We start from the raw sequence: 26,622 nt of genomic DNA on the forward strand, positions 1-26,622 counted from the left end.
CACCATGAAAGACGAGAATATTGCTCTTTCTTATCTCTACTCCTGTAGCACATGTATACATTACTCCCATTCTTTCAGAGATAGTTATAATTTAGTTACAGTGTTCAGTGTTTATGTTATCATAAACAGTGTGTGTGTTCAGAGTTGAGTCATACAGTAACCTAACAATTATTTTTATCTTCATGAACATTTTTTTAATTTTCCCTATAGTTAATAATTATCTTGTTTTATCATTTGCTTAATTTTTTGCATATATCTCCAGTCCAACTCCAAAGTATCCACCGGTTAGCTAAATGGTTTTGCAATATGCACAGATATAACAAGTGTTCTCTTGGTTAGATTCTCTTGAAGCCTTTTCTGGAGCCTTTTACCTGCTCCAATCTAGACTGATTAATTTCTGTTTTCTTCACTTCTATTTTGTGCTAAATCTCTTTTATTTATACCATGTCTTCCCCTTCATTGTTAATTTTTTAATTTTAGTTGGAGCACATTGGTCAGTAGCTTCCAGAGAAAGAGTTCATGAATATTAAGTTTTTCGAGCCTTGCGTGTCTAAAAATGACTTCTTTACACTTGTACACTTGATTGCTAGTTTTGCTGGGCACAGTATTTTGAATTGGAATTTTTTAAAAAGATTTTCGTGGGAAAATTTTCTCCACTGTCTTTTAGCCCTGTTAAGAGGTTTGAAGACTTTGTGATTTACCATCCTAAAAACAGGTGTGTGGCCTGTTTTGTTTTGGTTTTTGTCCCTCTGGCAATTTCTAGCACTTTTGGTCCCTGTTTCTTAAAATTTCACAATGATATGCTTTGGCTAGGTTTATCTATCCCCTATGCTGGGCACTCTTTGAAACCTTTCAGTCTGAAAGCTGTGGTCTTGTTTGGAAAAAAATTTTTATGAATTATTATGATAATTTCCTCCATTTTTTCATTCTGGAATATTATTTGTCTGGATTTTAAACTTTTTTTTGAGACAGAGTTTTGCTCTTGTTGCCCAGGCTGGAGTGCAGTGGCGTGATCTCGGCCCACCGCAACTGCCGCCTCCCTGGTTCAAGCGATTGTCCTGCCTCAGCCCCCCAAGTAGTTGGGGTTACAGGCATACACCACCACACCGGGCTAATTTTGTACTTTTAGTAGAGAAGGGGTTTCTCCATGTTGGTCAGGCTGATCTCGAACTCCCGACCTCAGGTAATCTGCCCACCTCAGCCTCCCAAAGTGCTGGGATTACAGGCGTGAGCCAACACACCTGACCAGATTTTAAACTTTTATACATTTTCTCTCCAATCTTTCATCTAATTTTTTTGCTTTACTCTCTAAAAGATTTCCTCAACTGTATTTCCAACTTTTTTCGGAGTGTTTTGTTTTTGTGTTTAACAGCCAGTTTATGTTCTCTGACATTTATTGAAAAAAAAGCATTCTGTTCTTTTTCATGGACATAATATATTTGGTTATTTTTCTGTGGACATTAATGATATGTGTATACTTCACACATTCTCACTACATAGTCATTATTTCCTACAAAGTTACTTTTTTCCCTGCTTTTTCCTATTTTTAAGGAAGTTTTCCTCATGTCTAGTAACATTTAATTACCTGTTCACATTTCAAATTGGCAGACTAAAAAGCTGATTGGATTTCTGGATGTGTTTGCTGCCCTTGAAAAGTATGAGAGTTGGTAAGGCATCAGTGCAGAGGGATCTGTCTTTTTCTCTTTTGGAGTAATACCCTAATATTGATATCTTTAGGTCTTTACTCTTAGGCAGATTAGAGTCTTGGGAGAAATTCTGTCTAATCTCTTGCCACGATAGAGCGAAGGTCTGGATGCCAGCATTCTAGAGCAACATTGGAGAAGAATGAGGGAGGTCTCAGCATTTTTTGGTATGCTTACAATCACTTTATCTCCTTCCTTCCTCCCTCCCTCCATCCCTCCCTCCCTCCCTCCCTTCCTTTCTTCCTTCCTTCCTTCCTTCCTTTTCTTTCTTTCTCTTCAGACAGAGTCTCGCTCTGTCACACAGGCTGGAGTGCAGTAGTGTTATCTTGCCTCACTGCAACTTCTGCCTCCCGGGTTCAAGTGATTCTCCTGCCTCAGCCTCCCGAGTAGCTGGGACTATAGGCACGTGCCACCAGGCCTGGCTAATTTTTGTATTTTTAGTACAGACAGGGTTTCACCAGGCTGGTCTGGAACACCTGACCTCAGGTGATCTGCCCGTTTCAGCCTCCCAAAGTGTTGGGATTACAGGCGTGAGCCATTGCACCCGGTCTATAGCCTGCTTTCATCTGGGCTTGGTGTCATCCTCAAAACCCTCTGTTTTCCTGATTCCAAAGAATAAATAAATAAATAAATAAATAAATAAATAGTCTCTCTAAGGTGGGAGTTCTGACTGTTCCTTAAGTAACTGTCAACTATCCTCTTTGTTTTATGCCTTATCTTGAATCCCACTTCCAGAGGAAACAAACATCATCAATTTCTGAGACTTTTAAGGTTTTTTAATAAAATACCTTGGATTGGTTCCAGGTTTTCACACAGATGACCAGTGATCAGGTTCTCAGATCTGTTAACTGCTGTAAACATATAGCCAGATGCCTAAATTATGTAACGGTCGTCTCTTATCTATTATCCCTCACCCTTGCCAGATTACACCCTTAAAAGTCTCTCTTAATGGAGTTTTGGTGTGGTTTCAAGAAAGTTCAGTTAGTTGAATATGTTCAACCTACCATATTTATCCTGAAGTTCCATGATTCTACTATGCCCTACTGCAGATATTTTTGTTGATTAAGTTTAAAAGTTAAATCTTACATTCCTTATCTTTGATCTTAGTATTTGTAGGTAATGTTGAATCCGATGGGAAGAACAGAAGGTCTTCTGCTTTGCCTGGCAGGGACTTACTGTGGGATTCTCTGACTTTCTTTATATTTTTTCTAATGAAAAGTATGCAGTGACTAATGTCTTACCACAGATGGCACTGTATGGATGATCTGTCAGGTTTTCCTTGCTATATCTTTTCCTAGGTAGAGTGCCATCATAGCCACAGAGGAAGCTTGAGCTCCTAGGTACTTATTAGGTGGGAAATAGCTTGGATATCTTGGCTTCTCTTGCCAATCTCACAAGGCTGCTTGTGTGGAACAGGTGTGGTGGTGTGTGCAAGAAGCAGTCAACTCCCCATGTTTCTAAAGGAGTGATCAGTCAAGCTGACCTTTGATTTTCTGAGTGCTGGTGACTTGTCCAACTCTCGTCATGGTGGTCATCGGATATGTTGATACTTGATTCAATCGCCAGGAAATTATGTCCAGATTTGTAATTCTATACCCTAAGTCTGTCATGTAAAGTTGCAATTTTAATTCAAAACACTGCTAGATAAATTATACCATTAAATCTAAAAAAAAGTTAAGGAGACTTCTAGAACTAAATTCTAAGATGATAAAATAAATAATGTGTTCAATCCTGTCATATTTGAGAGTTGACATATTTCCTCCTTTATCCTTCACCAGTCCCTCTTACACTTTTCCAAAACAAGCAGCAACAAAGCATTTGACCTTTTGCTTCAGGGAAGAAAGGGATGGCAGAGAAAGAAGAATGAAAAGGCACATTTTTCTGCTTGGTCCTGAGGACATTCTCATACCAAGGCTTCCTTGTCCTCAGGTCTAGGAGAAACCGCAGACAAGCCTGATGTCCTGAAGAGAGAAGCTCTGTGGCTCCTTTCCCAGAAGGTGCTTGCTGGTATTCCCAAGCAGCCAGAACCCATAGAAGCAGAAATGTCTAAGTAGATGGGCCTGAGCCTTAGGGAGTTCCTCCTCGGTCCACCCAAGGGTGGCAAAGATGGAGCCGAGCCTGTGGTTATGAAAAGGATGGTCAATGACCAAGACCAGAAAAGAATGAGATGACGCAGGGCTACCAGCTTGGACCAGATTCCCTCTCTAATGCCCAGGCACTAGGGAAGGCTCTTTGTGCTTAGCCACCACTCTAGGTTATTTCAAAATAGAAATTGAGAGAGAGAGAGAGAGATTTGTTTTGAGTACACTGAGAGTCTTCTCAAATGTTACCACAACATGAAGCCTTTCCTGAGTAGCCCATACAAATAGCAATCTCTCCTGCCGGCACTCCTGTCTCATATGCTGTTTAATATTTCTCCATAGCATTTATCACCATCTGTCATTCTACTAATAGATATATTTTCTGGTATGCTAGCTTTGGTCTCTTCCTCCAGGGATTATGAGTTTCATGAGGATGGAGTGTCTTAGTTTGTGTTTCCCTTGAAGGAAATGAGACAGAACATGTACTTGAAGGTGATCCTATTTAAGGGGAGAGGGAGCTGGAGTATTTACACCAAGTCCCATCAGTCATTGTTTGAAAACTGCTTCCAGGGGGATAATTCCCCAGTACTCTTTGGCCAACCGCACCCTTGGGAAGAGCGGGCTCTGGAAGCTAAAGAGAGCCTTCAGCAAAGAGATGCAGGCACACAGTGGGAAGTCCAGCAGACAAGCAGTGTTTCTCCAGTTCACTGCTGATCTTCAGAACTCACAACAGTGCCTGGCTTGTAAATGCTCAGTAAATATTAATTGAAAAAATGATTATTTGGTGCCTGAATATTAACATTCATGTATTAATTTATATTGTGAGTGGTTTTGTGCTTCATCTTGGCAACCAGATATCTCAAATGATATTGTATCATAGACAACTAAAAATGGCAATTCCGAATTCAGCCATAAATGACACTGTAAAGGAAGGACTAAGAAGAAAACATCAAAGAAATGCAACGAACAGCTCACAGACCAGAACCAAGAGGCCTCGCTGGCGTTGACTAACGGTACCTTGAAGGCCAACAAATATGCAGAAGAAAGACAGGGAGGATTTGGGGGGCAGAGTCCTGACAAAGTCTTAGAAAGATTGAAACTTTTATCCTTACGTCCTACCTCTGCCTAGCAGAAGTGTTAACCAGACAGCATTAAATGCTCAAAGCTATCAAAATAGACCAGGAAAGGGGACTAGAATAATTCAGAATAGGCCAAATCAATCCTTAAGTGACAGCAGAGTTGGCTGTACTTCATGACATTGCACATTGTGAACCACCTGCTCCATCAGTGCCCTCTCTTCTTAGCCTCCTTTGCTGAGCCCTGGTAGAGTTTCCTATTAGATTCACAAGTAAAGGATCTGAAATAATGTAATAGGCTCTCACTTTCCACCAAGTTCATGAATGTGACTTTATTTATTTTTGAGATGGAGTCTGGCTCTGTTGCCCAGTCTGGAGTGCAGTGGCAAGACCTCAGCTTACTGCAACCTCTGCCTCCCAGGTTCAAGTCATTCTCCTGCCTCAGCCTCGTGAGTAGCTGGGATTACAGGCGCACACCACCATGCTCGGCTAATTTTTATATTTGTAGTAGAGAGGGGGTCTTCACCATGTTGGCCAGGCTGATCTTGAACTCCTGACCTCAAGTCATCCGCCTGCCTCGGCCTCCCAAAGTGCTGGGAATACAGATGTGAGCCACCGTGCCCGGCCAAATGTAACTTTAAATAAGGTCAGCTAACACAAGAGGATGCTCCTCATTTAACTGAAATTTCTGAGCGCAGTAGCAAGTCCTCAGCACCTTATTCTCTCATTACATTCTGCATGAGCTCTGTGACCCAGGGAAAGAAAAAAGTACATAGGGCATAGTCAAAAACTAATCCTTAAATACAACTCATGGCACATTGCTAAGGTCTCTGGAAGGGGCCCCACTGAGTCTCTTCCCTGCTCAATATGCTATCTGGATGGTTAGCTAGGATATGCCCCCATCATGCCATTAAATAACTAGCATGGAACTGCTCCTGAGCTAGTCCTAAAAGCAGTTTAAAGCAGCAGCAGCAAAGTGCTAAAGGAAAAAGGATCAAGGAAAGAAAATGTGGTAGGCCGTGCTTACACATGCAGTACTAAAAAACAAAATAAAACAAAACAAAACAAAAAAGGGTATGACAGGAAAGTGCAAGGAAAAAGAGAGCCTTAGAAGAGTTTCATGATTGAAAATATTTCCAGCATATTGTTGAACAATCTTTTATGATACACTACTTACTATATGCAAGCATGAACTCATTTCATCCTCACAGTAACTCTGTAAGTGGCTACTTCTATGACTATTTTACAGATGGGAAACCTGAGGCAAGTAGCTTGCTCAAGGTTTGTGCCCAAAGATAAGGTGGCTCAAGTAGCTTGCTGAAGGTTGCTCAAGGTTACAACTCATAAGTGAATAAGTTGGGATTTGAGCCCAGGCGGTCAGGCTTTGTGTTTCATGCCATTAAACATGATGCTATGCTGCTTGCTGTAGAAGACATCACACATCATCTAGTGATAGAAGAAGGTAAATAACCATAATTATCATAATAATGGGAGCTACTATGACTGAGCATTGACCACACACCAGGCACAGAAATCCTATGAGAGACATACTTTTAAATTCCCATTTTCAGTTGAGTAAACAGAGGCTTAGAGATGTTAGCAACTTGTCTGAGGGCACAGGGTTATTTACTGTGAAATGGATCTGGATACCATGCCTGGGCAATGGAAAGACAGATAATGGTGGGTAGGGTTGATAGTGCTTATCCACATAACTTTCCTAACACGGCCTGGACTGGGGGCATGGATGATGCGGAGGAAAGATGTCCTGCCTTCTTGGCAGTTGGCTTCAATCTGGGCACTCTGCATTGGTCCTAAAAATAATCCTAAATGTGACCAAGGCAGAGTTTTTCCATGATTTACTTATCTCTCTAAAACGTGTTACTTTAATCTTTCTGTGTAAAGAAGCTGAGCTCCGGCGGACAAATGACCTATTTGGCAGAGGCATGAGGATTAGCTCTTTGATTTGAATTTGTCTATCAAGGTCCAAATTCTTTTCCCGACTTAATTTACATTCTAATCTCTGCAAGTAATTTAAAGGCATCCTCTAGCATTTTTATCCTCCAACCCATGAATCTGATTTTTAGGAAGAAAAATGAAATATAATAGAAAACTTGTCATGCCAACATGAGGACAAGAGAAATGGTGAACACAAGAAGTGACATTGTTTTGTGGGCTTTGCAAAAAATATGCAGGTTAGCTTTAAAAAATAAAAACAGCTAAACACATGCAAATAACATCTTCAGAGCTCTGCAGCACAGAGAAATCTACAAATTTTGCCTTGGAAGACAGATGGCCCATAAATCCACGTAGAATCATCACAGTCAAGATGGGAAAACTGGACAATGTGTCTGCCAGCTTGCATGGACACCAGCCTCCTTCTACTGCCAATTAGGCAGGATCTGGCACTCAGATGTTTGGATGTCACTGGGATTAGGTGGTTGAGAATCCATTCATCATTGCTCAATCTTCACTCTTAATGCAATAATACCAGAGCATACTGGAATGCTACCAGCCCAGTGGTTTAGCACCTCCTTAAATCACTTCTAAGCACAGCACTGAAAAGCAATTTCTCGGCTCACGTTTTTTCCTGGTGCTTTGGGCCTTGCGAATTCTGCTAGATCAGCTCACAGAAAGTAAGTGCAGATGGCATTCATATCCCATGGCTCACCAAAGTCTATTTGCCTATTTTAAGAAATAATCTAAATGTTCCCTTCTCCATTATCTTTGCCTCGGCACAAACTTTCCTATCACATTGGCCAGCTAACTGTGCTTTTGTACATTATATGAACTTCACTGGCATCTTTGGTTATTTTACCATTTCTCCCCCTAAATCTGGAGTCGGTATGTTCTGCACCTGTTTCCATGTGTTATTATTTTATCTTAAGTTGAAAACTGTCACATGTTGTTATTCCATCTTGATTGCAAAAACTGTGCTATTACCATAACTATGTGCAAATACAGCTCCAAGATATGGTGTGATAATGGCCCCTAAATGGCTATGTACTCTTCTCAAAAGCTCCTGCAGATTGGCTCTTCACGCAGTGCTCACAGCTTCTGTGTCCCTGCAGTTTCCCCTGTATTAAGTTGTACTATTTGATGTGGTTTTGTGTGAAAATTCCTAATAATAACACCTTACTTTGATTTAACACTTTCCCTTTTTCAAAGTATTCTCACATCTGTGAGTTTATTTACTCCTCATCATTCTATTTGGTAGGTAGAAGACAGTTTTATTATTTAACATGACAGATAAGCCAACTTGTCCCAAGAGAGATTAAACAGCCCCTTTAAAATGACATAGAAAGATAAGAACAGAATCCAGATTAGAACCTGTCTCTCTTAAATACAGCTTGAGAGCTGTGTTTGGAACATAGATTTGTATAAGGACTGATTTATCATTTAAAATTATAGGTTCTCAGAGGGTAGGACACCAATTCCATTGCCTTTTATGAGTACACTGTCACAGCGCTTTATGAGAGGAGACCCTCCACAGTGGTTCCTGACCGTAATACAAAGGAGGAAAAATGTTCTAGCTCCTTCACCAGAATGTCATGTTTCTTGATCAAATTGGACATTGGCTTTGTATGAGCAAGGACCATGGCCTTCACTTTGTTTATATCTCTTCCATAGTCTAGCATAAAGGCAGGCCCAGAATATTACGTTCTCATTAATGCTTTCTGACGAGCTACTTAAAACACGTTATCTTTTAGTGCCCTACATGCCACTTGTCTCTCATTTGGTCCTCTGCTCTGCAGCATAAAGCACAGCATGGAATGCCAGTTTCCTCTTCAGATGCCTTCAGCATATCCTTCCCCACTGTACTGACTACAGAGGAGGTTCTACTACATTGAGAGCCCTGAAAGATGAAGAATCATGCCCTTTCATTGTCTGACTCAAGGGTTGACACAGGTAGCAAGACTAAAAAAACTGTGTGTTGAGTAAATAAACCAACGAGTAAGTCAAGAGTAGCATGAAGGCTTCCAGTCAGGTCACAAATGTTACATTTTTAGACTTACCTCTCAATAACTCATTCTCAAACAGTATAACAAGTCAAATTACTGGACCATCCAAAGAGTCGGTTTCCTCATTGTAAAATGGGAACAATAATATGGACTTGAAGACTTGTCTGAGGTTTTGTACAAGAAATAGAAAAGCTGAAAAATGTGCCATGGCAATTTGCAGGTAAAGAGCTTAGAGCAATTCCAGAAACTCCCCATAATGTCAATAAACAAAACTTCCCTTTTCCTTCAAGCTTCCCTTGCACATAGTTATTCAGTAGATATTTGCTAGATGAATGAATGGAAGTACATTCATGAATGAATGGATATTAGCTAGATGAATAAATGGAAATGAATCGCATTATACCTTGTTTTATAATTATTTGTAATATTAGAATTTTCTCCTTGGCTCCTTGAGAGCAAATACTTTATCTGGACTTTGTTCCTCTTTCTAGCAGTTCATAAGTTAGATGGGTAATACACGATTGTTAAAGTGTCCACACAACTGCATTAGGTATATGTTAGATAAAGAAATGCATTCAATAAGCATCAGGTACTTTGAAGGATCTCTTTTTTGACATGCTGGAGATTCTTGTTACAGCCGCAGAGTGAGGTGGGAACATCCTTTTTAGTATCGTGAACAGTGTTTTGCTGGTAATAATATCATAGCAGACTGTATTGGTGCTCCAGGAGATACAGCTGGCCTGGACTTGTATCTGCATCTCTGCCTGATGACTGACTTCATGTGGTGCAGGCTGGAAGGGCCTAAGAATTAACACTTTCTAAGAGCATCCTCCAACAGTGGCTGTGGTTGGGAATGACTGTCTCGACAACACATTTTTTGTAAGCTACTGTCTCTTCCTCGTTCACACTCCCTACTGCCCTACTAGTACTTCCTGGAATCACCTTTCAAACTCTGTGGACTTGAATCTTCTTTCAAAGTTGGCTTCTGGGAAAACCCCCAACAAAGACATACAGCCACATTGTTCAGAAGCACTTTTTGGGGCTTATTTTCTACATATAAGGTAGAACGCTTAGATAAGAAGTTTGATTTTGTTCATCATTCTCAATGAACTCTCCTGTTAAAATAATGCTATCCCTATCTTTGCTGTCACAGCTGGCATCCTAGAGACTGCAGTAATTCAGAGTTAGGACAGATCTTCCAGAATCTCCATAAGAGATTAGTGAAATCCTTGCTCACTTTCCACTTCCTGGCAGGATTCCCTACCACGGTACACTTTTCAGCTTTCCTATTAAGGGTTAGCGTGGAAGGTCCCTCCCTAACTTAATCTGGTTTCCGTGTGGTTTGCTTTTTCTTTCTGCATTCGACCTGTTTCCCTCCCACTTATCTGTTGTATCACATTGATTATTGACAAGACCCTGGATAATGCCAATGTTAGGAGCCAAACGCCTGTGGCTCTGTGACCTCTTTCCCTCCTAACACAGTACAACCTGTCAGCCTGTTTTGACTGAGCCAGAGTCCCCTGCCCCCCACCCCTACATTGCTACCTACTCCTAGACCCTGCTGACAAGGGGAAAGGTATACTAGCCAACAATGATCAATGCCGTGTTCTGCTGGGAGGTCACATCTAGGGGGAAAGAAGCCATTCTCTGCTGTGTCCCAATAGCTCTCACATGAAATGGCAAGGCACCTCTGAAAGGTGTGATGAAGGAAAGAAGTTTTAACAAGACTCAGCAGACTATGAGGTTGATGAGGCTACCAAGCTCACTTCTCTATCCCATGGACTGGCATTTGATTTTACCTTTTACTATTTATATTTTTCCTGTCTGGTTATTTTCTGAACAAAGAACATTTCAGCTGTGGGTAGACGGGGCTGTGACTTTCTGGCCAGAGCTGTGGGCCTGAGCAGACACTGAGGTCACTGAAAGAAAGAAGAAAAGAAACAGGATTCCTGGGCCAGGCCTTTGCCTTTCCTCAGGCCCCGGCCCTGCCTTCTGGGAATAAAGGAAATGTAATAAGGGAAAGGAAAGCAAAAGGAGTTGCCAGGTCAACCAATGAACAATAGATCCACAATGACTATCTTGAAAATTTTTTTTCATTCTTAGGCAATGTGAAATATTTCAGAGAAGTCTATGAACATACCAAACATGAAGTTAAGAAGAACTTGGAGTGCACTCGGGGACGACAATGCCATTTTTCTGTAACCCTCTGCAGAGGCTGGAGAGTCAATAGATGGAATTTAAATGCGATCTCGATCAATAAAATCCTAGAGTAGCTTTTCAGCAGCTTTTTCAGTGCAGTAACTTAATTAAGGCATGAAAAACATTGGCTACATCATATAGTTTTCCTCTGTTTTTGTCTTTTGGGAAGAAAATTGATCTCATTTGTGTTGACTTTGTTGATTCACTTCGGTTCTGTTTCCTCAACTACTTTGTAGGTAACCTATATAAAATGACTTAAATGGATGCTACCTTAATTGTAAGGCAGATCTTTAAACTAGTCAGTATTTCCTTCAGAGGAGTGGTTTTTAAACTGAGCATCCTGAATATCCCAGGGTTTGGGCAGACATCCCTGTAGAGAATGGGGTGGGGCAGGAGGGGAGACAGTGGTAGGGCAACAGCCACCGTCACCTGTATTCCAGGCTCCCCTCTGTTCCACCAAGACAGCACCTTTAAAGCTTTTCCCTACATATTGGCCTTTCTCATGAGATTTTGTTAGAAGAAACAAACAAAGGGTGCTATGTCTAGGACCAGTTTGGAAACCACTGCTATAGATATCAATCAATAACTTCTAAACGGACTGTGTTGCAACTTTTTTCTAAGCAAGTCCTTATGGAGTCCCTAGGTGGATGTCTGGAGTAGCGGGAAGAATTCTGCAATGGGACAACGAAAACAGGGTCTTGGTCCCAACATTGCCATTTCTGCAAACTGCCTCTTCTAATAACCTGACAGTTTGGCTAAGCTAAATGGCTAAGTCCTTTGTAGACTGGAAATCTATGATTTGAGGCCACTGGCCAGGGCTTCATGATTGGAAACAATGAAGACAATAACGTGACAGATTGGCAGGAATGATGAGGCATAGCCTCTTTCCATTTTTTTTTTTCTCTCAATGCTCAGCAACTCTGACCTTACTCATCTTTCACTTTTGATTCCCTTAAGGCCATTTATAGAAAAGTGCTTGTCTTAGTTTGGGTTCTTCCAAAAGCAGGATCTGAGACAAGGATTTGAGCGCAAGTAGCTTTTTTGGGAGTTGACCCTATGAAACAACAGTTGAGAAGAGAAGTGAGACAAGAAGGAAAGGTAGCTAAGAAGGAGAAGGTTATGAAGCAGGTTACAGCTGTGGTCAATTAGGGCTCAGTCTCACCAAGGAACTCTGGGAGAAAGCAGAGAACACACATCAGAACTTTGCAACCCAAGGGGCATGGAAGATGAGGTATTTATTCTTCAACTACTCCTGAGGCATACAATCCCTGGGAATTGTAGCCTGGCTGTGGATGGACTGAGAGAAGGCCCTGGAGAGTTACCAACTGTGTAAGTGGCTGAGTTGGAACCATGAGTGCCAAGGGACATGGGACTAGCACAGGTGTCTGCTACATTGCTGGTCTCATCCCATTTTACAGATGAAGAATTGGAAGCACACAAGTAAAGTCTCTTGCCTGAGGTTTACTGGCTTCATCATGACACTGTGCCAGCCTATTTCTTTAATCTGGGCATGTTTGATCTTTCAAGGATGGAGAATAGAGATTATAATCATCACTATCATTAGTTTTTATAACTTCTACCTAGTAAAGTGAAATGGTGCTGGAAAAATATGATTAAAAAAATCTACATTGAAGTGATAACGAAGTAAACAACAAGAGTCGAGTGTACATCCTTACTCTTATGACTATAATTATAATTCCATTTTAATAAAAAGGTATAGAAAAGAATGATTGAGTCAGAAAGGACCATTTGTGCACAGATATGACATGCCTTATTTTTTTCAAGTTTCATTAATAAATGATTATTCTTATCCTTAATTGTAGTACATTAAATAAGCCTGTTAGATGAGAAATAGCAATGTTCAGGAATACCTCAGCCCAAGGCTCTGAGTCTCACTTCTAGATTCATAAATGTTTTAAAATAATTTGGCATAAATGTCAATGATCACTTTTCATTAGTTCAGGTCAACAACGATTTAGCCGACAACAATGAATATATGTAACCTTCTTACCAAAAGCATCTTATTTAATTCTTCTGGTAATTCTCTCAGGAAATAATTTCAAAGTTGAGAAAACTAGGGAGCAGGGCTAGTCAAAGAAGTTAAATGGCTTGGTAAGGCCAAATAAAGAGTCATAATGAATGACTGATTTCTGACCCAGTTTTAGTGTGATCTATTCTTTTTATCTGCCAAGCGACCACTATTCCTTCCTCTAGGAAGCATATCCTGGTTGAATTTTAGGGAATCATCTCTCTCCAATTGTCGGTCCATGTGGTTTGTGCTTTAGGTAGTTGACCCCTTATGGGCTCTTGGGGAAGTCATATGACTTAAGCCTGTCTGTTTATTTTTATCCCATCCTTCAGGACACTGTGATTCTAATTTAGAAGTGGCCTTGAGTGACTGAAGCCATGCCCTGGATTCTGGGACTTTCATTGGAACCATGAGTAAAAAGGATTTCTTTTTTTTTTCTTTTTTTCTTTTTTTTTTATTATACTTTAAGTTCTAGGGTACATGTGCATAACGTGCAGGTTTGTTACATATGTATACTTGTGCCATGTTGGTGTGCTGCACCCATCAACTCGTCAGCACCCATCAATTCGTCATTTATATCAGGTATAACTCCCAATGCATTCCCTCTGCCCCCCTCCCCCATGATAGGCCCCGATGTGTGATGTTCCCCTTCCCGAGTCCAAGTGATGTCATTGTTCAGTTCCCACCTATGAGTGAGAACATGCGGTGTTTGGTTTTCTGTTCTTGTGATAGTTTGCTAAGAATGATGGTTTCCAGCTGCATCCATGTCCCTACAAAGGATGCAAACTCATCCTTTTTTATGACTGCATAATATTCCATGGTGTATATGTGCCACATTTTCTTAATCCAGTCTGTCACAGATGGACATTTGGGTTGATTCCAAGTCTTTGCTATTGTGAATAGTGCCGCAATAAACATACGTGTGCATGTGTCTTTATAGCAGCATGATTTATAATCCTTTGGGCATATACCCAGTAGTGGGATGGCTGGGTCATATGGTACATCTAGATCTAGATCCTTGAGGAATCGCCATACTGTTTTCCATAATGGTTGAACTAGTTTACAATCCCACCAACAGTGTAAAAGTGTTCCTATTTCTCCACATCCTCTCCAGCACCTGTTGTTTCCTGACTTTTTAATGATTGCCATTCTAACTGGTGTGAGATGGTATCTCATTGTGGTTTTGATTTGCATTTCTCTGATGGCCAGTAATGATGAGCATTTTTTCATTCAGACATGACCATATCCAGGAGCTCAAGTCATGTCATCAGTAATTGTCTTTGTTCATCTCTCATCATTTTCTCTTACTGGCTCTAGTTCTTGGGCAGATTTTCCTGAATGCCAAGACAGCCACTAGCAGCTCCAAGCCTGTAGCTCACCAGTCCTAGTACACAGAAATCCTTTTTACTCTTCTACAGACATTTCTCAAAAGAAGAGAAAATGATGAGAGATGAACAAAGACAATTACTGATGACATGACTTGAGCTCTTGGATATGGTCATGTCTGAAACCATTAACACCTTGACTTTTTGCTTATATGCACAAGTACATTTATTCAGTGCTTTAGTTTGAGTTAAATTTCTGCCATTTTTCAACTGGAGGAGTCTCACCTAAAACTACAGGTTTCAAGTTTCCCAAGTCCAGTCTCTTTCTATCACTCTCAGCCTATTTCTTGGTGTTGACAATGAGAGAACATAGCTGAACTGTATAATACTTTAAATAAAACTATATTGAAAATGCAATAGGGCTTTTTTCCTACTGATACAATCATTATTGGCTTAGGTCTATTTAAAGGGAAAAAAAGCTAAAACACTTGCTATATCTGAACTGCTACTGCTTTGCTTAAAACCAAATTGCTTCGCCATTATAATTTTGAGTTCATTTCAACTATTAAACTATTAACTCAGTGAGTAGTGATCAATAAAAGGGACTATATAGCTTCGTTTTTATGATTTAATTACAACAAAGTGGGGATACTTCTGTATAGTATGCCTTATAAAAATTTAGGAGGAAGAACTGATGATAAAAGGAAGGTCGTTTGAAACATGTGCTATTATAATCTGCTACATTAATTCAATTATTTAACAAACACTCACAAACACCTGATCTTCATAGAATAAAAGCATGAAAAAAATTACTATTTTCTTTTGGTTTGGCAGTTTATTTAAGTAAAATTTGACCTTCATTCATAGATATGTAAGTTGAAGTCTGCATTCTGTTACCAAAGTTACCTATAGACTATTTTATTTTTCAGGCTAATTTTACTCACTCTTTCATCTGAAGAGTTTAAGTGATTAAAAAGATAACTGTTTTGAAGACACTGATCTTGAAAGTATGACATTCATGAACATTTTTTTTTCAAGAGGCAGTGGTCATTGCATATTCCTGTGCCAGGAATATCTAAGTCTACAGTGCAAACAACATGGAAAGGAGGAAACTTTTGCTGACCAGGGGCCATGGCATTTTTCAATGTGTGATTTTTAAATAGTAAAAATAAACCAAACTCCCAGGAGAATAGTATCCTCTGTGACAAGATTCAAATTCTCTCTTTGTGGAACCCACACACATGACCCAGCCTTAGACTGCATAGAAATCCTCTGATTATTTATAACCAACACACACATCTCCCGAAACAGAAATTTCAGCATGGAGATGTGGCTGACATGCTAATTACAGCAAGTCCTCAGAGGATCAAAGTCTATTGTCTCTTCTGGAGTTTCATTTCATACTTTCATGTGTCACCCTTTCAGTCAGCTAAACTATGGTCGGCTTTGGCATTTGGGCTTTTGATGACACTAAAAATTTTTCATTTAATTTCAAGTCTATGTTTTATGTAAAAATTATATAAAATGCAAATAAAAGCTAAACAGCATATATCAGGTTTGTATATTATTTATTTGTTTAATACCTACTTTAAGATATGCTTCTTGATATCAGAGAGTGTGTGTGTCTCTGTGTATGTGTATATATGTTGTGTATATATATGTTATATATGTTTATATTCTATTATATATATTATGTGTGTATCTTATGCTTAGCATTTTATAACAAGTATAGGCTATATGGAAGTGCCTTTCTCAGGTAAATAAGACTTAATTTCCTGATTAGCACTGAGATCAACACCAATTTAACTAACACTTGGGCACATCTGAAAACAGTTAAAATGAAAGCAGCAGAAGAATAAATTATAATGTAATATTAAACGTCCCTACTTATTTTCTTATGTGTTTATTGATCCAAATGTATTAACTAGTTAACTAAAAGTTTAAAGTTTTAAAGTCTATAGCTCATCTGTGTTAAAATCAATTCAGCCCAAATGTTATCTCTTCCATGAACTGTCCCCTACAGGAAGAAATCCCTTTATCTTCATGCTTACTGCATTTTTCTCTGTACTTCTTAGAGTTTTGCTACTCAGTGTGGGCCTTTGCTCAGCATCTTCTGCCTCACCCAGTAACTTGTTAGAAATGCAGAATCTTGAATCTGCATTTTAACAAGGGCTCAGTTGATTCAGGTGCACATTGGGTTTCAAGAAGTAATCTTTGGATATTATATTAATTATGGATATTAGATTATTAATATATTTACCTATTATATTAATAATATAGAATTATATATATATAATATATATATATGTTTAAGAGGACTGTAAATCTCTAGGGACATAGGGTTTATCTCTGGGCCTGTCACTGTCTGTAGCCTCTTGCCTTTCACTGAAGAGTTATTAAATACTGAAGTCATGAATGACTTAATGTAGGCTGGCTTGTAAGTTTGAGTTTGTAAGACTAGAACACCAGAGACTGTGTGCTTCCGCTAGTACCATTTGGCCTGCTTTAAACAGTGATAGTAACAATTTAGGCCATTTACTGAATGACTATTGTGTGCTGAACTAAACATTAACAGACACAATCTCACTTTATCCTAAAACAAGGCAGCTATCATGAGTCCCTTTTTGTGTACATGACTTAGAGCTGAAATGACCCTACTAAGGTCTTTGTAATTTGACTTTTAACTCCTCAAGAGTTGAATTTCTTTCATATGGATTCTAGAGAAGAAAGAGCTACAGATACAGCCAACCAGAACTTCTGAACTGGTGCTGGAGTCCCCTGGGATGACTGAGGATGCATGTTATATGGTAGCAGGTGGCTGGCCCATTAGCTACATTCCAGCTGTTGGACTCCAAAGCCTCTGTCCTTCCCACGTGCTAGATAAGGCTTTAGATAGAGATGGCATTAGCCAAAATTTTTCTGTACAGAGACCACTAGGCAACATTCTTAAGTGATCAGTTGGGGCACAAATACTTTGGGTCACTGATTAGATCCCATCTGCAAGTCTACATTAAGGATTTCATCATGAGCAGGTGCATCTTCTAGGTGCTGGGGAAAATAAAAGAAAGTTTAAGGCCCAGAAATCATGTGATCTCCTAGAAAAAATAGATAACGACACCTGAGGAATGAAAACCAACACACTACACTTCAAAACATTGAGAAGAGTTAACACTTATTCATCGTGTTACACAGGCCCAGATTCTTCTTTCTAAATGCTTTGCAGGTTTTATTTAATTCAAATCTACAACAAGCAAATCAAGAATTCTTCTGTCCTTAATTTTGAAGATGAAATAATGAAGGCATAGAGAAGTTAAGCACCAAGGCTATATAACTAGTAGGGTGGATCTCAGCTTTGAAACTCAAAAGTGGAACCACTATTCTATGTTGCTTCTTTATACTGCTATTAAGGTTGACACAGAGGTTTTGTGATCAATGTCATATTAAGGTATGGAAAAACAGATAAAGTTGCTTCACAGAATTGGAAAAAACGGCTTTAAAGTTCATATGGAACCAAAAAAGAGCCCGCATTGCCAAGACAATCCTAAGTCAAAAGGACAAAGCTGGAGGCGTCACGCTACCTGACTTCAAACTATACTACAAGGCTACAGTAACCAAAACAGCATGGTACTGGTACCACAACAGAGATATAGACCAATGGAACAGAACAGAGTCCTCAGAAATAATACCACACATCTACAGCCATCTGATCTTTGACAAACCTGAGAGAAACAAGAAATGGGGAAAGGATTCCCTATTTAATAAATGGTGCTGGGAAAATTGGCTAGCCATAAGTAGAAAGCTGAAACTGGATCCTTTCCTTACCCCTTATACGAAGATTAATTCAAGATGGATTAGAGACTTAAATGTTAGACCTAATACCATAAAAACCCTAGAAGAAAATCTAGGTAGTACCATTCAGGACATAGGCATGGGCAAGGACTTCATGTCTAAAACACCAAAAGCAACGGCAGCAAAAGCAAAAATTGACACATGGGATCTAATTAAACTAAAGAGCTTTTGCACAGCTAAAGAAACTACCATCAGAGTGAACAGGCAACCTACAGAATGGGAAAAAATTTTTGCAACCTACTCATCTGACAAAGGGCTAATATCCAGAATCTACAAAGAACTCAAACAAATTTACAAGAAAAAAACAAACAACCCCATCAAAAAGTGGGGAAAGGATATGAACAGACATTTCTCAAAAGAAGACATCCATACAGCCAACAGACACATGAAAAAATGCTCATCATCACTCGCCATCAGAGAAATGCAAATCAAAACCACAATGAGATACCATCTCACACCAGTTAGAATGGCAATCATTAAGAAGTCAGGAAACAACAGGTGTTGGAGAGGATGTGGAGAAATAGGAACACTTTTACACTGTTGGTGGGATTGTAAACTAGTTCAACCATTATGGAAAACAGTATGGCGATTCCTCAAGGATCTAGAACTAGATGTACCATATGACCCAGCCATCCCACTACTGGGTATATACCCAAAGGATTATAAATTACTCTACTACAAAGATACATGCACACGTATGTTTATTGCGGCACTATTCACAATAGCAAAGACTTGGAATCAACCCAAATGTCCATCTGTGACAGACTGGATTAAGAAAATGTGGCACATATACACCATGGAATACTATGCAGCCATCAAAAAGGATGAGTTTGCGTCCTTTGTAGGGACATGGATGCAGCTGGAAACCATCATTCTTAGCAAACTATCACAAGAAGAGAAAACCAAACACCGCATGTTCTCACTCATAGGTGGGAACTGAACAATGAGATCACATGGACTCGGGAAGGGGAACATCACACACTGGGGCCTATCATGGGGAGGGGGGAGGAGGGAGGGATTGCATTGGGGAGTTATACATGATATAAACGTCATGCACATGTACCCTAGAACTTAAAGTATAAAAAAAAAAAAAAAAAAAAAAAAAAAAAAGTTGCTTTTAAAACATTTAAATTTTAAAATATTTTGTGTGCCTCTTCCGATTTGAAATTCATAAAATGGCACTAAATAATTTTGCAAATGCTAGGAGAGGGACATCATCTTAATTTCCATTAGAATCAAAATGTGTTTTTCTAGGGTTATAGGGTTTTACAGTAATCTATCACAATGTTTTCTCTTTGTACCCTCTACATTGTGCAAGTCATCAGAAGATGATGTATAGAGGCATCAGATACCTGCTGAAGCCTGGGCCATCAGCAGTGTGGTGTGAAGGAAAGAGGAAAGGAAAAGGCTTACACTTTGGAGTGTTTCACTGGTTTCACAAAAAGCTTTCTGTTATCCTAGTGTTATCGGTTAACTGGTTTTTAGAAGTGTTGTTGGATTTGTTGTAACAATGTGTATGTTATTTTTGGAGAAGTTTGGATTTTAGAAGAGAACTGCTAAGCTACTTGGGCGAAACCTCCAAGATGTGCCCTGCTTCATGATAAGGGGAAATCTCATCTCTTGTGTACTAGAGAAGAAAGGGCAACCTATTTAAGTAGGTTTGGAGGGGCAGGCCTGGCCATGCCAAGACATACTGTTGGGTTAGTTGTTTCCTTTAACTAATCTCACCTTCATAGCATCAGTAAGAATGATGACAACAACTAAGGCAAAGTGCTTCACCAAGAAAACAAATGAAAACTAAAAAATTGCATCTAAAAATTCCCAAGTAGTAGCATGTAGGATATAATTAATAGATTTTACATTTATACTTATTCTTCTTCTGTCTTTTTTTTTTTTTTTGGGGGGGGGACAGAGTCTCCCTCTGTCACCCAGGTTGGAGGGCAGTGGCACAATCTTGGCTCACTGCAACCTCCGTCTCCTCTCCGTCTCCTGGGTTCAAGCAATTCCCCTGCCTCTTTTGAGTAGCTGGGACTACAGACGTGTGCCATCATGCCCAACTAATTTTTGTATTTCTAGTAGAGACAGGATTTCACCATGTTGGCCAGGCTGATCTCGAACTCCTGACCTCAAGAGATCCACCCGCCTCGGCCTCCCAAAGTGTTGGGATTACAGACGTGAGCCACAGCACCTGGGCCCATTTATACTTCATGCTTTCATTTTCCACTTAGAGGACCAGTTCCAGATTAAATACAATGAGTTAAAATACTTAAATTTACTTTTATGATAATCATTCCTATTTATGACTATAAGCTTGCTAGAGCTATTTATGTTACTTTGGAAAATGCCTGCATATTAATATACAATTGATTTCTTTTCAATAATTGGTTAATTGTACTTTATCTTCCTCCCTATGGAATATCTAGGCAATCTGCAATAACATCAGTGATAACACACTAATTTTCTTGGTGAAGATATTTCAATCCAGATGAGAGTTAGTCTTCGCAGTGGAAGATCTTGTTCAGGGACAGTGCTGCCACATATAGTTGAAAACTTGCAGTAATTACATCTTCATGATCTTATTTTGGCAATTCATTTTCCCAGAATCAAAAATATAAATTTCTTAAAAACTTCCAGGTAACTTAGAGCTGCCTGTGGGTTATCAATTTTTGGGTTGTTTTGTATTTACACTAAGTTTTTCTACACAGAGAGCCAAATTTTAGACCATTTCCCCAAATAGAAAAATTTATCAGATAGTATATACTGGAAAAAGATAAGGGTCTCATAGACTAAATATTCTCGTCAGTTTTAGAACTTTAGAAAAATCTGTGGGCCACTTCACAGAACTTTCTAGAAAAAGACCCAAAAGGGTAACCTAAAGATAGTGAATTTCCTGTATGAGAAGTATGTATTAAGTCACTGGGTGAATTTGAAACAAAACAAAGGATTAGACATTTAAAAAATATGTTACATGCATTCATACATATAACAATAAGGACAAAAAAAATCACACAACGAAGTTTAAAGAAAAACCTACTGCACTGAACCTCCAAGTGATTTCAGACAGAAAGGGATGCCTTTGTAAACAGAGGAAACTAATCTAACAATCATTGGTGTTCCTAACTCCCAGGGTGTGACTACCCCCAATCAGAAACAAGAGCTTCCCTTTTGTGTGAAAGGAAGTACTGACCTTTTTTGGCGAGGCTGTTGTTGGGTTCATACTTCTCAATCAATACTTGGACTTGCTCTTGTTTTAGCGGTGGATAAAGTATTTCATTAAGCCGAGGATCTCGCTGCTTAAGGTTGATAAAATCCATCATCTGGTCAACGGTAAGATATGGTTTGCTTTTGGCACCACTAAAAACAGTTAAAAACCAATAAATAAGAATTTTTTAAACTAAGTTTCATTCATATATTTGCATTTAACTCTAGAAATAAAATCCTGCTATACTTGATAAGAAAATGCTATTTTGAAACTCTTACCTTGCCCTAAAAACATGATTTTTATACCTCTATGGGCTGCAAATATCTTGTGCAATTGCTACCACTAAAACCCAGTGCTCTTGAAAAATACCAAATGGGTAAGAAAACTCACAGTAGAAAAACACTGCATCATATGCATAATGGTGCACCACTCTAAACTGAACACAGAGGTTTTTTGATTATGACAGTAAATTTTTGGTTTAATCATCCAGCTCCATATCCCTAATCATTTAAAGATGTATTTATTATCATTACTTAAAGTAAACAACCTGTTTGAGCATTTTTAAAAGTTACAGTTAGGCTTCAACAAGAGACTATAACTCCTCAACATACCATTCAAACTTCCCATTTCAATTGTATTGATCATCTAAAGACAAAGTCAGTGGTACAAATGTTGCAGATGTTCAATAAATCTATGATGGCAATGAACAGCACAAAGCAAGACTATGCAATGTCATTTTCAGTAGTACTGTTTGCCTGTCTTCCATTTGAAGAAATCCTTATTTTGTTTACCATATTTTGTATTGTTTTTCTGTCATGTAGATTTCAGTATTTCAGGAAAGGTAAACTGCTCCTTTCCCCATATTTGCCTTAGTGCCTTGGTTTCTTTCTTTCTTTTTTTTCCTTTTGTTCTTCTAATCTTTCAAAAAAAGTAATGCCTTAATATAAGTTTATAATTTCTAATGTAAAAGCAAATAATTCTTCAGCTAAGGGGGTTCTTAGTAATCCAAACTTCTCATGTTGCTAATGTGGCCCAGAGAGATAAAATAACTGGTTCCCAATCCAGAGTTCTTCCTGCGACATGAGTCTATCTCCACTAAGCCAAGATGACTCCCTGTTCTACCCATAATCCTTCAACCACACAAAGTTATCTGAGCATACAAAAACAACTACCTCCGACAATATATCACAGCAAACTTGTACTCATTGAAAGCAGTGGTTGCACCTCATGGGCAAGATTGTATGATCCTATCCAAAACATCACACAGGAATATTGCTTTTAAACATAGTGTATGATATTCTTCCATCTCCAATTACCAAAGTCCTGCTCTAGTCACCTGAGAATCAATGAAAGCTGAAAAAGATGTGGGTTAAAATGTGTACTCTTACAATTCTGAAAAGATGTTATCAATTTCAGGTCGAGGGCAAAGGTTGTTGAGGAAAACTCTGTACACTTCTGGAGTGAAATCTTCTTGAGGTATTGAATCATTCTGGGAAATAAAACAACAGAGTCAGCAAATGGTCTTTTTCTTTCCCCAGCTTCCTCCCTCCCCATTTTTTCTCTGTCTCTTCCCTCCCTTCTTCCTCCCTTCCTTGCCTTCTCCCACTCTTTCCTTTCTTTTTCCTTTTCTTCTAGGCGGTCAGGGTAAACATTCATAACATACCTATGAGGTCAACCGTAGTGTTCATTTGGACATTGACTTTAAGATGTCAAACCCTTTTTTCTGTGGCTTTTTCAGTTTAATTTAAGCTTAAGAAGTTTCTCCTGCTAAAGGGATGTTAACGCCATTTCCTACATACATTTTCTAAAGTAAGTTAGACCTAGGAAAGATAGTCTGTTTGGCAGAATTATTTTTAGGTTTTTTTTTTTTTACTTGAATCTTTTTTTTTTTTAAAGTAATTACCGTAGAGACAGACAGAGTCAAAATGAAAACATAAATTCCAATTTTGTGTCATTTTTTTTCAATGTTCCCTCCCTCTGGTTTAAATAATCTGATAAGTTGTAAAACAGTTTTCATAAGTAGGACAGCACTAGTCATTATTTTTCCACTGATTGCTCCTGGTCCTATTGTTTAGGAAGCAAGTCATTGATATAAAAGGCCACTTCTATGACTTATTTTTCTGTTTAGTTGGGCTGCCATGGAAACCGGAAGCATGTATTCAAGCCTTCGTTAACAGGAAGGACATTTTTCATGCAGTCTTCCTATTTCAGGTACGTGTTAATGTGATTCTTTTTCTTTTTCAAACCCTTAAACAAAAGAACACACCCTTCCTTTTACTGTTTTCATATGTTTTGAAATGTACAGTTATACAAATGTCTAAAAATTATTGTCTGAAGTTGTTCACCACCTGCAAACAGATAAGAGAACTTAGCTCACCACTCGGCCAATAGCAGAAGACCCATATTTGTGGAATGAATGAATGAAGTAATATTTCCTTTACTAAATCCATGTATAGAGATAGAAAAAAATCTATTTTGCAAAACAGAATTTTGAGACAACCAAACAATACATGAATCATTATACATAGATGTGTTGTGTCATTATAACTTAGGCTACTTGAGCACAAACTTTGAAATAAACACAAGTAGTCAAATCCAAGAGCAGTGGGGACTTCTTGTGAATTGTTTTATTAGTATATTGGCATTCATAAAAAGGGAACAAGTATAACCTGCAAGCACGTTTCCAAAATTCCACTTGATTTATAGAAAGAGAGAAATCTCTTTAGCTGGAGACTGCACACTTTTCAGTTCCACCCTCTCTCTAAGTTGGACACCTGGAGCTCTGTAAATAGTTTTAATAGATGAAAATGACCCTATCTACCTTACTTATTGGCTGTTAGGCACAAGGAAGAGAAATACTTAAAATCAATTGTGAGAACGTGCTCAGTGGCACTGCTGGCCGACTCAAGTGCCTCCAGCTTTACTGGATTTTATGAACCCCAAGCGTGTTCTCCTATTTTCCCTACTAAATACAGTTCACTTCACTTCCCCTTCTACCAACTTCATCCAACATACACATAAATTAATTTGATCTAAGGAGAGCAATAATTGTCATCCTTCACTTACTGACCTCTCTTTTCCTTCCCGTCTCAGTTTATAACTTCTTTTTCTGGAAAGCCTTGCCTTCCCCTTGAACTGGGTTTTGTCTTCCAGTTGTGCACACATCCCACCTTGCATGTCTCACATTTCAACACTCAATGTATTGTGCTCCCAGCTATACAATTCTCTCTATTCTTTGCTAATCTGCAGATGCACACGAGCTAGGATGTGTGTCTTGTCTGTTAATGGCTCAATTTCCAGTGTGCCACATAGAGTAGGTACAAATAAATATTTACTAAATGAATGGATGTAATTTATTGAGAAATGTGGAGAAATTGACAGCGAACACTCATGTGCTGTTATTTCCTTTGAAATATCAGATTTAACTAACATAATTTACATAAGAGTCCTGACACATAATTTGATGGAACAATATGCTTTACTAAAATCTTACCATTGTTCATGTACCAGCTGTGAGTTAGGAGGGGTCAAATTAATGAGATAATCTGAATAAACACAACATTATTTTCATTGCGAGTTGGATGTTAGCAAATTGAAAGAAGAAAACATTTCAACATAGCTGATTTTCTTTGTCTCATTTTTCTTTTGCCCAACTTGACTGATGAGGATACCCCAAAGTCTTTGGGGTTAGTAGGTGAAAATGGAAAAAAAAGTGTTCGGTAAAGAGGAGTTAAAATAAGTAAGCATCATTGAAAGCTAAAATGAAAGGGTATAGGAGAGATGTTTAGGTAAAAGCTATGGATAATCCCTAATTCCTTGCAGTTTAAACAAGACTGAAATTCACAAAGCTAATTCACATACTTTCTCTTTCTGGATCTCACAACTTGGTGAAGTGAATGGCACGGATTCATTTTTACTGTTTGTCTAGGAGGAAAGCCAAGGTCTCATACTCTAAAGATCCTACCCAACATTCAAATATTCCTCTGTGAACCCTTCCTGACCACATCAGCTAGACATGACACTACTTTTTCTTTGTGTTCACAGTCTCCCTTTATCTATCTTCGTCATTGCATCCTTCCACAGCTTTTCCTTTATTTTTTATATGTCTTATTTTCTACTGAACTATGAGCTTTTGAGTGACATGACAATCTCTTATTGAATTCCTTTGTGTTCCCAGCATGGTGCCCGGCATATAGTAGATACCTAACCAGTGTTTGCTGGATGAACCCAGGAGATGATATCAGACCTTGGGTCTTCCCTTTCAATCCAGGACTTGGTCCATCACATCAGGCACCCAATACAAAATGCACTGTCAGTGATTACTTCTTGTTGTTTGACCTTTTTGAAGGATGACTTAAGAAGGCTAGTATAATCTAAATTAGTAATGTGAACCAGGCCCATTTATTTTAGAAACTGCAAAGTATTGGCAAACTTGAAAAAATTGAATTGTTTCAATATCATGCTTGTATATAAGGACTCTCAAGGGAAAAATTTTAACAATCTTGGTGGTAGCACTGGTGGCATTTGCATTTCTAGATTTCATAGACCTGGTAATGAATATATCCAAATGCCAAATTAAAAATAAAAACAAGATCCCCCCAATATATGCATATGAAAAATACTCAAAATGAGAATAATAATTAGCATTTACAGTATACCAAACATAGTTCTATGAGCTTTACTTGAATATTTTCATGTAAGCCCATCAACTCTATGCAGTTGGCATTATTACTATACTACTTTTATAGATAGGAACACTCAGGTGCTAGGAGGTTACAAAACTTGTCTAAGGTCCTGGGTGAGCAAATGGGTGTGATGAGGTGACAATGACTATATTTTGAATCTGAGTTGCTTAATTCTATACTTTACACTGTAAGCAAGTACACTAGATATTCCTATTAGTTTTGGGATGGTGGTTTGCATTTTCTTTGTTATACATTTCTAGATTTAAAAAATAATTATACGAGAAAAGGGTACTTAAATTTCGGAAAAAAATTCAGAAAAAAATGTTATTTTAAAATATATTAATTCATTGAAGCAGACTCTAATGAATAAAGTCCATATATAGACTTGTTTGTCTTGACAAGTTGATGGACAATTTCCCAGTAAATTCAGAAATTCAACATGTTGTTAATATTTTTATTCTGAAACCACAAAGAAAACATTGAATTAGCCAATTAGCCAAGGAATACATGAAAT

The 26,622-nt window shown here is 38.5% G+C and overlaps 1 protein-coding gene across 2 annotated transcripts in view; it reads right to left on the bottom strand.

Annotated features, from left to right (window-relative positions):
* PLCB1 (phospholipase C beta 1) overlaps positions 1-26,622 on the bottom strand; it is a 763,475-nt gene that overhangs the window by 216,269 nt on the left and 520,584 nt on the right. For both annotated transcript variants that reach the window (XM_033185644.1, XM_033185645.1), the window contains exons 8-9: positions 22,812-22,912; positions 21,409-21,575 (exon numbers count right to left, since the gene is read on the bottom strand). In XM_033185644.1, the coding sequence (XP_033041535.1) occupies positions 21,409-21,575; positions 22,812-22,912 (268 nt within the window). The remainder of the gene's footprint in view (positions 1-21,408; positions 21,576-22,811; positions 22,913-26,622) is intronic.

Source organism: Trachypithecus francoisi, unplaced genomic scaffold (genome assembly GCF_009764315.1).
Source record: "Trachypithecus francoisi isolate TF-2019V2 unplaced genomic scaffold, Tfra_2.0 Lachesis_group21, whole genome shotgun sequence".
Taxonomy (NCBI): Eukaryota; Metazoa; Chordata; class Mammalia; order Primates; family Cercopithecidae; genus Trachypithecus; species Trachypithecus francoisi.